The sequence below is a fragment of the Falco biarmicus genome, chromosome 13 (assembly GCF_023638135.1).
Source record: "Falco biarmicus isolate bFalBia1 chromosome 13, bFalBia1.pri, whole genome shotgun sequence".
In the NCBI taxonomy this organism is placed as follows: Eukaryota; Metazoa; Chordata; class Aves; order Falconiformes; family Falconidae; genus Falco; species Falco biarmicus.
In genome coordinates, this window is record NC_079300.1 from 780746 (window position 1) to 795688 (window position 14943).

The 14943-nt window shown below is 42.9% G+C and overlaps 1 protein-coding gene across 20 annotated transcripts in view; it reads left to right on the forward strand.

Moving 5' to 3' along the window:
* Window positions 1-14943, forward strand: part of MED12L (mediator complex subunit 12L) — a 150499-nt gene that overhangs the window by 128093 nt on the left and 7463 nt on the right. For 15 of the 20 annotated variants that reach the window (XM_056358992.1, XM_056358994.1, XM_056358997.1 and 12 more), the window contains 8 exons: window positions 475-584; window positions 1090-1225; window positions 1749-1910; window positions 3294-3656; window positions 4674-4830; window positions 5993-6210; window positions 13143-13232; window positions 13857-14077. In XM_056358992.1, the coding sequence (XP_056214967.1) occupies window positions 475-584; window positions 1090-1225; window positions 1749-1910; window positions 3294-3656; window positions 4674-4830; window positions 5993-6210; window positions 13143-13232; window positions 13857-14077 (1457 nt within the window). Of the gene's footprint in view, window positions 1-474; window positions 585-1089; window positions 1226-1748; window positions 1911-2230; window positions 2437-3293; window positions 3657-4673; window positions 4831-5992; window positions 6211-13142; window positions 13233-13856; window positions 14078-14943 lie in introns of those variants that run through there. The other 5 variants (XR_008825246.1, XR_008825247.1, XR_008825245.1 and 2 more) reach the window with 2 other exon arrangements.

Sequence of the window (14943 nt, forward strand, 5' to 3'; positions counted from 1 at the left end):
CCCATGTAACAAGCAAGGATTTTACAGAATTAGGCAGTCAATATAGTTAGACAACTACATTATATTATTATATTAGTTGTATAACTATATTATTATTTTCATTATTACAACCATATTATTATTGTCTGCGTTTTGGGTGTGGGAGCAAAGTGCTAACTATAAAGTTGTAATTCAACACCTTTTCAGTTCTGATAATTTTTTCACCAACTTCAATTCGTTGCATCAAACATGAAAGTGAGGATGGGGAACTGAAGGAGCAGTGTAATAATATTTTGCTTTTCTGTAGTTCCTTTTTGCTGGGAATATGGGGTGGGGAAGAAAAATTATTTAAAGTCAGCCTTTCAAGATAGCATTCAGCACAAAGAATTTGTGGGACTGGAGAGCAGTTTTATTCATAAGTAATCCGTATGATAAAGGAAGCGTGCCTATATGAGATACAGCAGATAGCAAGGCTCTGCATGTATTATTTTGCAGGTAGGCGGCATGTTTGATACTGTGCAGAGGAGCACCCAGTGGACCACTGACTGGGCACTTCTGCTCCTGCAGATAATCACTTCAGGAACTGTGGATATGCAAACCAACAAGTATGTCTGCGCTACATAAACAAGCTAATTCATGTCCTTAGTGCTTATACGTTTAGATTGCATGTATATTATTGTTACATTTTCCTTACCCTTATCCTATTACTACTTGAGTGCAATTTATGTGCTTGGTGCTGATCTTGGTTAGGGAGCACCTCTGCCTTGGAAAGCACTGGAGCCACTACTGATGCTCTTCTTTAACAAGCACATACCTGAGCACATTCTGAAGTCTGGGAGCCTGTAATTCCCAGTGACTGTTTGTTAGTTCATGCTGTTTGTAGCTCTGAGCTGGGGTTTATAAGTAAGATTTGTGTGTATGTCTTGACAGTCCACCTGCATGCATAGACTGGGGCTGACGCATGCAGGCTGAGGTATGTGTGTATGCAGAACGCCCTGAAAAACTTGGCTTGTTTGAAGAGCTGCATTTGTGGCCTTTGCCCTGAGTAGCTGTCCCTGGATCTCTTGGCAATCGGTAGTTCCTCAGGGTAATGCTTGTCTTTACTCTCAGCGAATTGTTCACAACCGTGCTGGATATGCTGGGTGTCCTCATCAATGGGACGCTTGCCTCAGACTTGTCAAACGCTTCCCAAGGAGGGCCTGAGGAGAACAAAAGGGCTTACATGAATTTAGTGAAAAAACTAAAAGTAAGTGTTATGTCTTGCCATTTTCAGCATTTCCTTTAAATTGCTTTCTGTGATCATCCTTTAATCCTGTCATTTCTAGTGTCTGGGAAGGCCTCTTGGAAAACGAAGCAAGACTGAAACAGCACTAGGATAACAAGGAGTAGAAGGAGAAAATAAAATTTTAGTGTGGAGGTGGGAAGACAGACTTCTAGTATTTTCTTGGTAATAAATTAAAATTAGGGATCCTGCAAGACAGTTACTTTTAATCATGATTGAGACACTAGATTTATATTACATGGTTTTTACATTCTGTTTAAACAAGAGATTACAAGGTAACTTACATTCTTTAAAAAAAGAAAACAAACAACCCACGCAAAAAGCCCCAAAACCCCCTTGCAAAGCCACTTGTTTAAATTTAGTAAAAGTACAAGGAAATGATTCATCCAGAAACAGGACATTTTCTAATACTGAAAGCAGTGAAATGTTTCTCTTCTCCCCACCCCCTTCCCTTTCTGTTTGATTGATCGATGTATTTATTCTCTAGAAGGAGCTGGGAGACAAGCGGTCGGAAAGCATTGACAAGGTTCGCCAGCTGCTCCCTTTGCCAAAGCAGACATGTGATATTATTACTTGTGAGCCAATGGGATCCTTGATTGACACCAAGGGGAACAAAATTGCGGGATTTGACTCCATTGATAAGAAACAGGCAAGAGTAAATGTTTTTTTTCACCTCAGTTTTTCCGTGATTTTTGAAGCTTAGGAATTCAAGCAAACAGGTACAGCTTGTACAATACATGCCTTTATGTGCAGTATCATAAAAGCAGCGTACGTCTGCTGTAATACAGCTTTCTGGTGCAACCCCAGTCCTTACAAAAGCTTCAGCCACGGCACTGCGTCTCTTTTGAACAGGTAGGCTTTCTATGAGCAGTGATGCCAAAAGTGAGGAATGCTCTTGTCGAATAAGACCTTTAAAAATAGTTGCAAATGACAGACTGTTTGTTGGTATCAAATGTGTTTCTGTTCCAGATATTCTTGCACAGTTTTTGATTGCGTGATCCATATGAAAATTCTCGGGCAGAGGGTGAAACCGGGAGGGGGGTTAGAGAAAGGCACGCAGGGAGCTGTTAAACCCCAGCCAAATGGGTTCAGGCAGCCTAGCATGACTTGGACCTTGCACCAGCACTGGCAGTGATTCCATCCTCCTCTCCCGGATGAGTTGCTGATCCTTGCAGGTAGTCTCAGAGCTTTAGGTATATATGCATCTTAAATGGAAACAGTTTTATGCCACTCATGCAAATTCAAGAGTTTGGGTAACCTTTCACTTTCTGATTTATTTAAAAATCAGTGATGTTTGCTGCATGCCCTTCCTTATTGAATCTGCAGAGCACGTGGGCAGTATGTAACTGCTAATGTGATGAGTGTTGACATAAGCTTGCACTATAGGGTCTTGACTGGTATTGTCCAACTCCGCAAAAGCTCTTACAAAGTATTTGCTTTTCAAGCAGAATCCTACATGCGAGAGCCCATTTGACCTGGGAACTTTTTGACCTGTTACCTGCTGGGAGGAGGCTGGAGGGTGATCCTACTTAGAAGAGACAGAGAAAAAAAGGCAGGGTGGGGCTGGGGTATATTTGGATTTTTGGGGAATTTGAAGGGATGCATAATTGTAAGTGAATTTATTTAGAAGAGAAGGACAGAGCTTTTTATTCTGCAGACTGGGTAGGCATTTTTTTGTGATTTAGTGCTTAGGCTTTCTTCCCTTATTTGAATATGTAAACTTTTAGGAATGGTATCCTCAGATCAGAAATTTTTGATAGATACTTGATTTTTCCTTCAAAATGTGAGAGGTGGAACTTGAGAATTTTAGCATAGCTACAAGAAAATGGTACTATAAAAATATAATTGCTCTTATGTAGTTGCAGCCTCAGATAGAGGTTAAAATTCCACCAGTATGCATTCGGTACATTTTGTGGAGGGGAAATATCCTTACTGGATTTTCCTGACTCAACTAATGATGTACAAAAGCAAGTTGTCTGCTGTAGCATTCCAACTTTCTTAAAATGCTAACTTCACTTTTATTCTGAAACAGGGCCTTCAGGTTTCAACAAAACAAAAGGTGTCCCCTTGGGATTTATTTGAAGGCCACAAAAATCCTGCTCCTCTCTCTTGGGCATGGTTTGGTACAGTTCGTGTTGACAGGAAAGTAATAAAATATGAGGAGCAGCAGCATCTCCTCCTGTACCACATGCACACCAAACCCAAGCCACGGAGTTACTACCTCGAGCCCTTGCCCCTTCCTCCAGAAGAGGAGGAGGAAGAGCCCACCACACCTGTGTCTCAGGAACCAGAAAGAAAGTCAGGAGAGCTCTCAGATCAGGGCAAACACGCCACAGACGATGAGAAGAAGACAAAGAGTCGGAAGCGAAAGTCAAAGTCAAGCTCAAGAGCTGATGTAAGTAGTTGGTGCCCCATACAAAACCTGACCTCTCTTGCTGAAGCATCTGATGTTGCATGGTGCTGTCTTAGCTGCTTTCAGAAATTGTTATGCACCTGGAGGAGGGGGTCCTAATAAATGGAGTGAGAGGAGGTGGTTGGAAGGAGGGTGGTTTTGTATCAAGTGGAGCTCAGTGTAGAGGAATGTACAGTGCTCAGGACCTTACGTGCTATGTAAAATATAGTAGACTAGATCTTACTAAATATCATTCAGGTTCCGTATATGCTTTCTCTTGTTCGGTGTAAAGTACAGCTGTTTGTATCAATTTCTAAAATTCCTCCAGTTCAAATTATGTTGAGATCAAACACAGTTTAAACCCAGGTCCCATTCAAATGGAAACCAATTTGAAAGAGGTTCTTTTACAGATATAAACTGTTTTACTGTGAAATTTGTTCTGGCTTCTGAGATACTTACCTTTTGGGTTTTTATTGGATTTTGAGGTCCGGGTTCCTAAGCTGAAGAATCACCTAGAGCAAGGGTTTGAGAAACATGCTGGGCATCACCCAAGTAACAATGTACGTTTCCAGTAGCAGCATTCTGTGCAATTGTCCTCTTCACTCTGCTGCCAGTCTGGTCGTACATGCTGTAGAAGTGGCAGTATTCTGTCAGTACCCAGCTAGTTTGTCAATGTGTTGCATTTTAAGTAGCTGTAATTTTAAGATAATTTTCTGGGTTATTTGATGTTTCAGTTAAGTTCTTCCTGTTATTTATATACTGATACTGTAACTGTCCTTGTGCTATATACCTTACCATAGCCTGCAGAAAATACTTACCAATAAGGTAGAAATGGATGGAGTGTGTATGAAGTTGTTAATTACCTGTGGGCAGCCTGAGACTTAATCTGTGTTTTACATCACTGCAAACGACAATGGGAACTGTCTCTGGCCTTTAATGATTTAGTAGGAAAATTGGCATTATTTATGAGTTAGTAAGGTATGAATGTCAGTAACATTCACTTTTACTGTATATTTCAAGGAATATCCGCAGAACAACTTGTATAGAGTGCCTCCTACTTACTCGCCAATTTCCTCTCAAATGATGCACCATCCGCCGTCTGCCTTGTGGGGTTACAACATGGTGGGGCAGCCGCAGCAGGCCGGCTTCTTCGTGCAGGGCCAGCCCCTCCCACCAGGTATGTGTGCGCTTGGCAGGCAGAGGCACAGCACCATGGCGTTATTTGATGTGTGGCAAAAGCTGACTTCTCACAGCCGTGTTTTGTTTCTCCAAAGCAGGCTGTGCCTGCTGATGGCATTTATTTTATTCCTTAGTTAGCCATAGGTCTCTGGGGGTGTTTTTTGAAAAACTTTCTGTCTCTGTTAAGCTATTAAACTTTTTTGGTAGATAAGCAAGAATGACTTACTTGTGGTGAATAGTACAAGAAAGCTAGTAGAAATTCAATGAGGAGTGAAAGAAGAGAAGGGATGATTAAAAGGAACAAATGCCTTATGTTTGGCTTATTTCTTCTTTGGTTCATACCAAGGAACATGGTGGCTAATTTAACATCTGCTAGAGGGAATAAATCAATCCACGGGCTTGCATTTTTTCAGCTTTGTGGTATTTTCAGCTTCATTTTTTGTAGGATTGTTTTGTTCTTTCCAGTTAACGTTTACCCAGTTTAACAGGTATTGTACCTGCTCTAGGGGGCAGCAGTTTATGATTTTTTGAGAAATACTGTTGTGTCCTCGGGTATTACGCAGAAGTTTAGAAGTTTGGTTCCAGTTATAAATGTTAAATATTTTTTCTGAAGCCCCAAATACAACTAGATCTGTGTTCTAAGTGTGTAAAAAGTCTTCAGAATATACCAGACAGTGGCTAAAACGTTTAAGGAAATGCAGCTTTTAAAAACAAATGTGTAAGATTAACTTTGTAAGTCTGACATATAGATACATGATTTTTATCAAGTAGCATAGAGTGCATAAATTACTGCCATCCCATTATGAAATTGGCTTGACATAGTAAGCTGCTCATACCACGCTTTTAATCTGACATGCAACTTTGTTTTTCATCCGTAGTAGTCAAATGTTTTATGTGACATAGAACGTGCAACAGCCCATAGCCTTTCTGCTTTTCTTTCTCATTTACAAGTGGTAGTCCTCAAAGTTATTTTGCCTGTTCAATTTTTCAGGTCAGTAATACGGTTTAATCCAGTTCACTAGTGGTCTGCCTTTGCAGAGATAAATTTATCACCATTACTGTAGAGCTAACCAAATAGGGGCTGATGAATGAGCAGTGATCTGTACCAACAATGCTCTTACGAAGGCAGAGAACACATTTGTGTTTTGGGTGGTTTTTAGGTGGTTCCAGACTGGATCCGACAGGCTCCTTCGTTCCAACAAACACGAAGCAAGCCCTGTCGAACATGCTGCAGCGGCGCTCCGGCACCATGATGCAGCCCCCCTCTATCCATGCAATCACACCTCAGCAGCAGTTGCTCCAGATGAAACTCCTGCAGCAAGAACAGCAGCAGCAGCGGCTCCTCAGGCAGCAAGCACAGTCACGGTCTCTCCAACAGGTTTGTTCAAACCTCTGTCTGAAGAGCAGCACAGTGGTTTTTGCCTTCCCTGGGGGCTGCTTGCCCTGCACAGGTTTATGGAGTGGAGAGCCAGCTGGTATTTAGCCACTGCAGTAATTCCCCAAATATTGCTTAACCAGGACCATCTGCATTTAAACTTCATTTGCCCTTTGGTCCCTTAGTCCCTTCTATTTTTGCTGTGTTTCATAGAATCAGGTTTTCCTTCTGCTACTTGATGGTGTTCCCTGTTGTGTCACAGAGGCTTTCATAGTGGAATTGCATGGTGCTACATACCACTGAGCGACAAGTAAGCAGCAGAGGCACAGCAATGCTCTTCACAATGAAAAATCCAAGAGGTCTGGCAAGAGCCTTTTCCATACGTGTGTGCAGACAGATGCCCATGTTCTCTAGAAGTAGCTGCTACTTCTTCTAACACTTCGGCAGACTGCAGCTGCTGTACGCCAGACCGCACATGGCTGTTGCACAACACCCTTTGGCATCTGAGCTAGTTTTCAGAGTATGGCTATTGAATCGATGGTGCAAGAGCAACAAATTGGGTTTTGGATCCCAGATAATCAGCAATATGTGTACAGTAGTTGGTGGTAGACCCAGTAACTTTTCACCTGTTTGTCCTTCCGTACCCATTCTTACCCTCACTGCAGTATATATTACATTGCCTTTATGCTACCTTGCCTTCAAACTCCATGATGTATCCTCTTTGCTGAAAATAGGTTAATTTTTCAGCAAGTATCCTCGTAATTTCTGGTATGCTGTCTCTATTTTGTTACAGCTCCCTCCCTCATTATCCTTCTCATCCCTCTTTCAATGTCTGCTACAATGCATGCGAAGCCCTCTGTAGTGCTTAAATTGCTGATGGGCTACAGTAGTTTTATATGGGGCTGTTCATAATTGTGAAACCAGGGTTTCCCTATACGTGTGCTGTCTTCTACCTTACCAAAAAAAAAACCAAAACAAAACACCCAAGGCCCAAGGCCCCAAAGACTCTAGGTGTGTGTTTTATCTTGTCAGTGGTACAGTGGATATTAGATCCGTCGCTGCTGTCCTGTGGGCATTATGAGGTGCTGAGGATTTAGGTAACCTACATGTTAGGATACTGGGCTCTACAGTGAGCTATTGCCCCTTATTTAATAGAAACCCTGTAATATTTCTTACATTAGGCAGTATCTCACTATTTTAGTGTTGGGTTCAACTGGCTTTCAATTACTGTGATAGAATACAAGCTTAAATAAGAGCCTTGAGTAAACAAATAATGATCAGTACTTATGGCTAGATGGATCAAAAAGCAGTAAATGAAGATGTAAAATAACACATTTTCACATTTAAGGAATGCTGCTGTTTAACACTGTCACATTTAGAGGACAAAAAATGCTGTGTTTCCCTTTTGGTTTCAAACAGGGGCAGTAGCTGAGGTGTAAAGAACAATGGTTAACTTCTCCAAAGTGCTACATAAACAGGTTATCAGTATGGAAAATAAACTATCATGAAGGCATGAATCCATGACTAAATAAGATAATAAGGTGTCTTCAGTGAACTTTTTTCATAAGATTTGGAATGAACTTTTACAGTGTAAAAGCTGCAGTACAATTTGACAGGGTAGGTTCAGGTGCCTATTTCAGATAACGTATAACACGTGCTGGATGTTCATCAGTCAGTAGTTCCGTATCAGCCATGTTTTTATTTCAGCAATAAGTCAGTGTAAGTTAAACTGATGTAAACTAAGTCAAACCAGAGCCATCCAAACCCAGCTGTTGTTTCCCATTACTTGCACAGAGTGGTCTGCACAGCCAGGTCCTTCACGGCGTGCTGGGCAGTACCACAGATGGACACGTTGTTTTCCATCTGCTTCTAACATTCTGCCTTTCTGGATGTTTGGGGAGATTAGTTCATCCTGATATGTGAAAACTTTCACTGTAATGAAAGGAATGCACAATTCACCAGGCCATGCTTTTTGCTTTCCCTGTTGTCTACGTGTGAGCTGGCAATGCTGGCATCAGAGAAGCCCCTCCGAGGTCCCAGTGGCACTGGGACTTTGTGTGCTGCCTGGCACTATGACTGCCCCAGTGGGATGCCTGCCTGCATGCGTGCACGGTGTGCTCCTTCAGGAACACATCCCTGGGGAGCTTGTAGTTCTTCATGCAGCCCTGGATTTAGAGTAGAAAATGCTATCACAGTATAGAAGCCTGAAGGTAGTATTTGAAAACTTGGGAACAAGATGCTTTGTAAGCATTGCTACTGTGTGGTGTATGTTGTTGGGTAGAGCTTAAATAAGGAAGTTTCTGCAGCTGCTGAATGGAATTACCGACTCAGCTTGAAGTCACTGGCAGTGGTCTGGGCAGTTTTGTAAAGTCAGTCCAGGACTCCGCTCCTTAGCGCTGTGCCATACATGCTGTGCTCCTGGAAATGAATAGCTATGGTGCAAGGTCTTTAAGAGCAGGACTTGTTAAAAATTGTTTGAGTATTATGTATGGAATTGATAGGCTCCTGTGCATGGTAAGGAGTCCTTTCCACATTTAGTTTCTGTTCATAAATTTCATAAAAGTATTGAGGTTCATAAGCATAAAAAACATCTAAAAGGATCTTGTTAGCATTCCTAAACACCGTCATTCTTTGAGTTACATACAGGTGAGCTCTATAAAGGTGCTGTACTGCTCCACTAACAATCCAAGCCTAATCGTGTATATTCTTTGTATTGTTTGCTATTTTCTCGCCTGTCCTTTTCCTTTAGGATGTCTGTAGCACTGCTGTATCCCTTCAGGATGGCTTTGACAACATAATGGTAACCACTCTGAGACCATGAACTTTTTATTTTTTCTTTTCTGGGTTTCTTTGAACACACAGGCTGCACACTTTGCTTTTGATGAGAATGATATGCTTTGGCACTCCTCTCACCTAGGTAGCGCAGTGGCTGCATGTGGGAAGGCTGTGAACATACTTGCTCACATAGAATATTTATTTTCTTACAAAAATTTACAATAACTATATTGTTGATCAGGTTTTTTTCCCTCTTCTGTTGTGCTTCTTGCTGTGAAAGATCAGGCTGGCTGCAAGATATGTCTGATGCCGTGTCCCTCTAAGCATGGTTTGTTTGTTCCCATTCTGCTGCCTTCTCACCGCTGCCGGTGGGGTCTGCTCCTCTCCGCGGCCGCCCACCGTAGCAGAACTAGCCTGTCCGATGAGCAGTAGGGGATGGAGCACACGCCCTTTTTGGCCAGCAAATGCCACCAGCACTTGAAGCGTTCATGGCATGGGCCCGTTCCCGCTGCAGTGGGACGCAGTTGTGCGGCTCAGTTCAGGCAGCGAGGGTCAGCTCCCCTGGCCCCGTGTGGGCTGCAGCTTCCAAAATACTTCTTGTCCCACCTGAGCACGACAGCGTACTGCCTGGTGGTCTGTTTCTGAGCTGTGGCAGGATGTGCAGTTATTAGTATAACTAATAGAATAATATTTTGTTACTTCCAAAGCAAGTAACAGGTAACACTTACCTGTTAAATTATTGTTTCATAGAATTCAGTTGTTTCTGGGGAAAACCAATAATGGCATGAACTTTCATCCCTAATGTCTGTGTTGGAAAGCTTTCCAGGTATTAATTAGAAAAGCAGGTTTAGAGTTAGTTTGCAGGACTTTTGCCCTGTCTTAAGGAAACTGCAATGTTGTTAAAAGCACTAATTGGAAAGACAATGCAAAATGTGTTTTTATAAAAGCTTTGCTGCTTACCCTGTTGTCCATATTTTACACATGTGCAATCGTTCCTGTTATTACTGATAGCATATCAGAATAGGGTACAGATCACCATGTTTGCAATTAATTGGGCACATCTAGATATGCAGCAAGTATACCATGAGGTCTCTCAAATCTATCATCATCATCATCTTATTTAAATAAGTGCTAGTGTTTTACTACCTACTTTCAAAGTCAGATTTGGTCAGATTTTGGTCAAGTCAGCCTACTCTGCCATGGCTGCTACAATCACTTTTGCCAGCCCCAGCACCACCTAGAAGAAAATTCCCTGCAAATACACAATGGACCCATATCTTAGCAGGAAAAAGCAGTACATTTTGCTTCAGTTTAGGGTGCATGTAGAACAAAGAGCACAGTGGTTATTACTGTAACATTGCATTAGCATTGAGTAAAAAGGTTTGGGTTTCTTCTTTTTTTGTTGTTGTTTTGGTTTGACGTGCATGCACAGTTCTGGCTTGCAGCAATTGGCTCGCATGTTTGGTTAACTCTTTACTGAATTATGCCTGGAGGGAGAAGTACCCCTTTGAATTTAGCAACATCTGCTGTTGCTGCTCAGGAATGCAGTGCTCTCTCACAATGCAGGAGATTGCTTGGTGGCCATGTGCTGCCATGGAATAAACCGGTCTGTTCCCTACCTAACGAACAGCTTTTTGCTTACCTTTCACACTTGGGTTTGCGTGTGGTGCTTGCCTGGCCTGGGCAGTGAAGCCTGCAGTACGGGCATGCTGCTCTCGAGTCACACGCCCTGCCGGCCCCGCTGCTTCGTGTGCACTTCAGGCGGTGGCAAAAAGGTCAGTGACAAAACTCACTTGTGGGTTTCTGCCCACTGTGTATTGCTGGGATCACGCAGCTGCTTATTTAGTATTTTTCTTACAGAATTAGGGCCTAATGCAGTTTCCATTGATACAACTTCCACTGACTTTGGACGAACACTTTACGCTGCATAGACCCGAGTGGACAAACTTTGCTCTTGGGTGCACCAGGTTAGCTGCCACTGAGAGAAACAAAAGGACAGCAGACGGAGCCCCGCTCTGCACACCAGCCCGGCAGAACCCACACGGGGGCTTGTATCACTGGGGAGAAGAGCTTAAGGCTACTTCTTTTTTTCTAGAAATCAGTCATGGCTTTATCAGATTTCACCTTTGGGTGACTTGAGGTTACATCTTGATCTATCCTGTGATTGGCACCTTAAGGAAAAGTTTCAGAAGCAATTTTCTTGGGAGAAATTCTTGTTCTTTTTTTGTTTTTCTTCTTTTGCCTCCGTTTAAAAAAAAGAAAAAAAAACTGAAGTGCTTGAATACCTTCCCCCTGTATTTGGCTGACACTGGGTTTATGTGCATCCCACCTGCCAGATGTATGTGCTGTTCAGCCTTTGAGTTCCTCACCTTCCAGGTGGTGGTTTTGAGAGCTCCACATCTGATTTTACAGATTTTTTCCAGATAAATGTAATTTTGTCTGAACTTTTGTCAGGCCTGACAGATGTTACTCTGTTAGCACCTTCTATACTCCCTAATTTGTTTTTAGGAATTTTCCACAAGATATTGGCTTGGTTTTAAAACAAATTCTTAGTGTAGCTTCTGCCTCCTTGGCATAGCCTGTGGTATCTGAGCTTCCTGCTGCCTTGTCTGCACCTTTGTAACCCCTTTAGCTGTGGTTCCAGAGGCTGGCACGCAGCCTGGCTAGGTCAGTCTCTTCTGTTTGCTTTTAAAAGAAGGGAAGGTATGAAAAAAATTGAGTATGTGACAGCCCTGTGGCAGCTTTGCCCCTGGTTTTGCATCTTGCCCTTGACCCCTTCTGTCTGTTCTCTACCCAGAGCACAGGGCAGTTAATCCAGCCCCGGTCACAGCTGTCTGTATCTCCTGGGGCCAGATCAGTTGAAGCTGGAACACTTTCTCTCTACTGTACTGCTTCTCCCAGCGGTTCCCGTTCACAATAGGTAGCTCTGCTTGTTTCCCAGGTCTGTCAATGAGGATGCATGTATTTTTAAGCTCAATGCAAAATAACAGCTGAACTGCAGGACGGCTGGTTGTGCTTACAGACTTGCCAACAGTTGGTACAGTTACCACTGAAGGGCTGGGAGCAGATAAAGGAGGAGAGTTCCAATGGTGCTTGGGTATTTTGTCCTGTGGGAGATTATTTTTTCCACCAGGTAGCCCTGATTGTCATGTTGCTGCTTGCAGTGTGTTCTTAAAGTCACTTTTAGCCTTGAATTATAATACATCTCTGTAAGGATAGCCTGGTTAAAATGGTGAAGGCTTTGTTGGAGGGCTTGGGGTTTTTGTTAGTTTTTTGTGGTGAACAGTGCAACTACAGGGAAGGAGCATCACGCCTTCCAGCTCGTGTCTGCTACTGAGCTTCGTTTGAGTAGAATGGCTTTCAGAGTGATCAAGTGCAGCTGTGCAGCATCACAATTGCACGGAAAATACACAGACTTGATTGTATCCTTGGCAAATTCTCATTCACCATTTTTATTACAATCTTGGTCCTGAAATTAAGTCGAACATTTTATTTTTTCCTGGTGCTGCAAAACATGCTAATGCATTTATAGTTCAAATCTTTAAGTGAGTTGCCATTAATTGGGCATAAATATTGAGGCAATTTGAAGTGAACAAACAAGGCTGTCTGCTGATCACAAATACAGAGTGTGTTTCCAAGCTGTACTGCTTGGGAGCTGGAGATGCTTGCTTATCCATTTATCATACTGGTATTTTGTATGTCGTCATAAAATTTGCTAATCAGCATTTTGCGTGCTTCATCAGGGGAAAGCTAGTAATTAGCCTGAGAAAGATATCAACTGTGTATTTATACTAGAGATAATAATTCACTCTAAGCTTCCTGTATAATTTAATGTACTGTCTTCAAGACAGGTAGAATGTTTTTTTCTAATCCTTTGCAAAACCCCATTTTTAAGTGTGTTGGCAGGACTGTTCAGCAAATGGCTGTTTCTTCACGGCTGCAGTGTTACAGTAGTGTCAGACATCAGACAGCAGTCAATTCTTCCATCTCCCTGTGAGTAAATACAGTTCAGCAGTTTGGCACTGAGCAGCGGTGCTGTCTTGAAGGAAGCGATCAAGTCTCTCCATGACTTTTTAGGACACAATTTGGTGGGTTCTGTGTCCAGAACTGGACTTGTTTGGGGTGCAGAGGCTGTATCTGATGGGTTATGTGTCTTTCAGGGTCAGCCAATGGACCAAGCTGCTATTTTCACTCCGCAAGTTCGACCACCGTCTCAGCTTCCACAGTACCCAGGGTTACAGCAAGCACAGGTACTGCATCACTCCCATGGAGCATCTGCATAAAAATACTTTTAAACAGCCCCCAGCCTGCTTTTCTGTGCTTGGGATGTGCCTCGTGCAGGTGACCGAGGGTAATGGTGGGGCCTCCTTCTAGGATGCTTGTGGTCTCTGCATGCTTTGGCTTTTAAACATTTTTAATGTGGTTGCTTCCTAATTTTTCCTAATGTTGTTGCTGGTAAAGGCAAGTGTACTTCAGTGTTAAGCCTGAAATACGAGCAATGTCAGGTGAGATACCAGTAACTCTTGTTATGTCGTGGTCATTCTGGTACTGGGGATTTTGTGGGGGGAGGAGGAGATGGAGCTGTGGAGCAGAGCCCCACTGGTGCTCGGGGCCTGTCGGGGAAGGGTGAGCATGGTGCAAATGCCATCCTGCTGCCTGTGACCACGCTGCAGCTGCCTGAACCCGCAGGGACGTGGGGTACAGGCAGCGTGGGGGCTGGCAGGTCGGGGCATGGGTACAGCTCTGCGTCTCACTGACTTGCCTCTGGTTGCCCAAGCTTGGGCTGTTTGATAACGTCTGTCTCTTTCTTTTACAGTTAAGCTAAGTTACATACAGGCACAGTGGAGTTACTGGTCTGTCCCTTCTCCCTGCAGAGCATGCCTCACGGATACACAATGTACAGCACTCAGATGCCTTTGCAGCAGCAGCAGCCTGCAGGTGTAGTGCTCTCCCCCAGCTACAACCCCCGAGCATATTCAGCAGCTCATTCCAGCCCCGTGCTGATGGAGAGGCTGCGGCAGATGCAACAGCAGCCCAGCGGATATATTCAACAGCAGGCTGCTGCATATATCCAGCCTTTGACAGGCACTCAGCGGTGAGCCTCTGCAGCTCTCGTAACTGGTAACATGCAGGATTTTCATGGCAATTTTGTTTAAAGGTCTGAGGCTTTATTTCAAATAAAGTGTATTAATCAAAATGAGGTTAAAGTTGGGTCTAATTAGCAATAAATATGCCTTTCTCTCCGATCTCCCCCTGGTTTTTCCCTCATTTAATTTTTATTTTAAGTTAGTCTTGGCACATATTGTAGCCCAGTTGTCCTGTGTGTTTGTAGAACATAAAAATTAATTTAAAGACAGCTGTTGGGTCTTATTTCACTACACACACAGATACGGTATCCATATTATGCAAACGTGTGTGGTTTTAAACAAAAAATACTCCAGGTTCACCAAAGAGTCTCTAGTCAAGAAAACACAAGACTAACTTGGTAGTTTTAACTAGCAATAGACAAATGAATTTTTTGCTAAGCCTGAATAGACTAAATTGATTTTGGTTTGGAGGTGCAGCTAAGTTGCAATGCCTGTGAGAAAGAGGAAATATTAATTGTTAAAGAAATGTAATGAAGCAGAAGGAAAATTAAGCAGGAAAGAAATCTATAAAAGGGAGTGTCACAGAGTAAACAAGGTAGAAAACTGGTGTTTCCAATGATGGTCTTGAATCAGATTATTTTTTTTCTAACACTTTAGCGTAGTCCAGTGTAGAGGAATGAAGCTGGGTTAATTATAATTGATAATATACAACCGTGGGCTGGCTTCAGGGTTGGCTGATGTAGACAAGGTGCAGCTGTGGCTGTTCTGTTAAGTGGTTGGGCAGCCAATGAAGAGGGAGATGGAAGAAGCAGAGAGAAGGGAAGAGAGAACGTGTGCTCTGGATGAGGAGAGACTAGGAGAGGGCAGCAGAGGG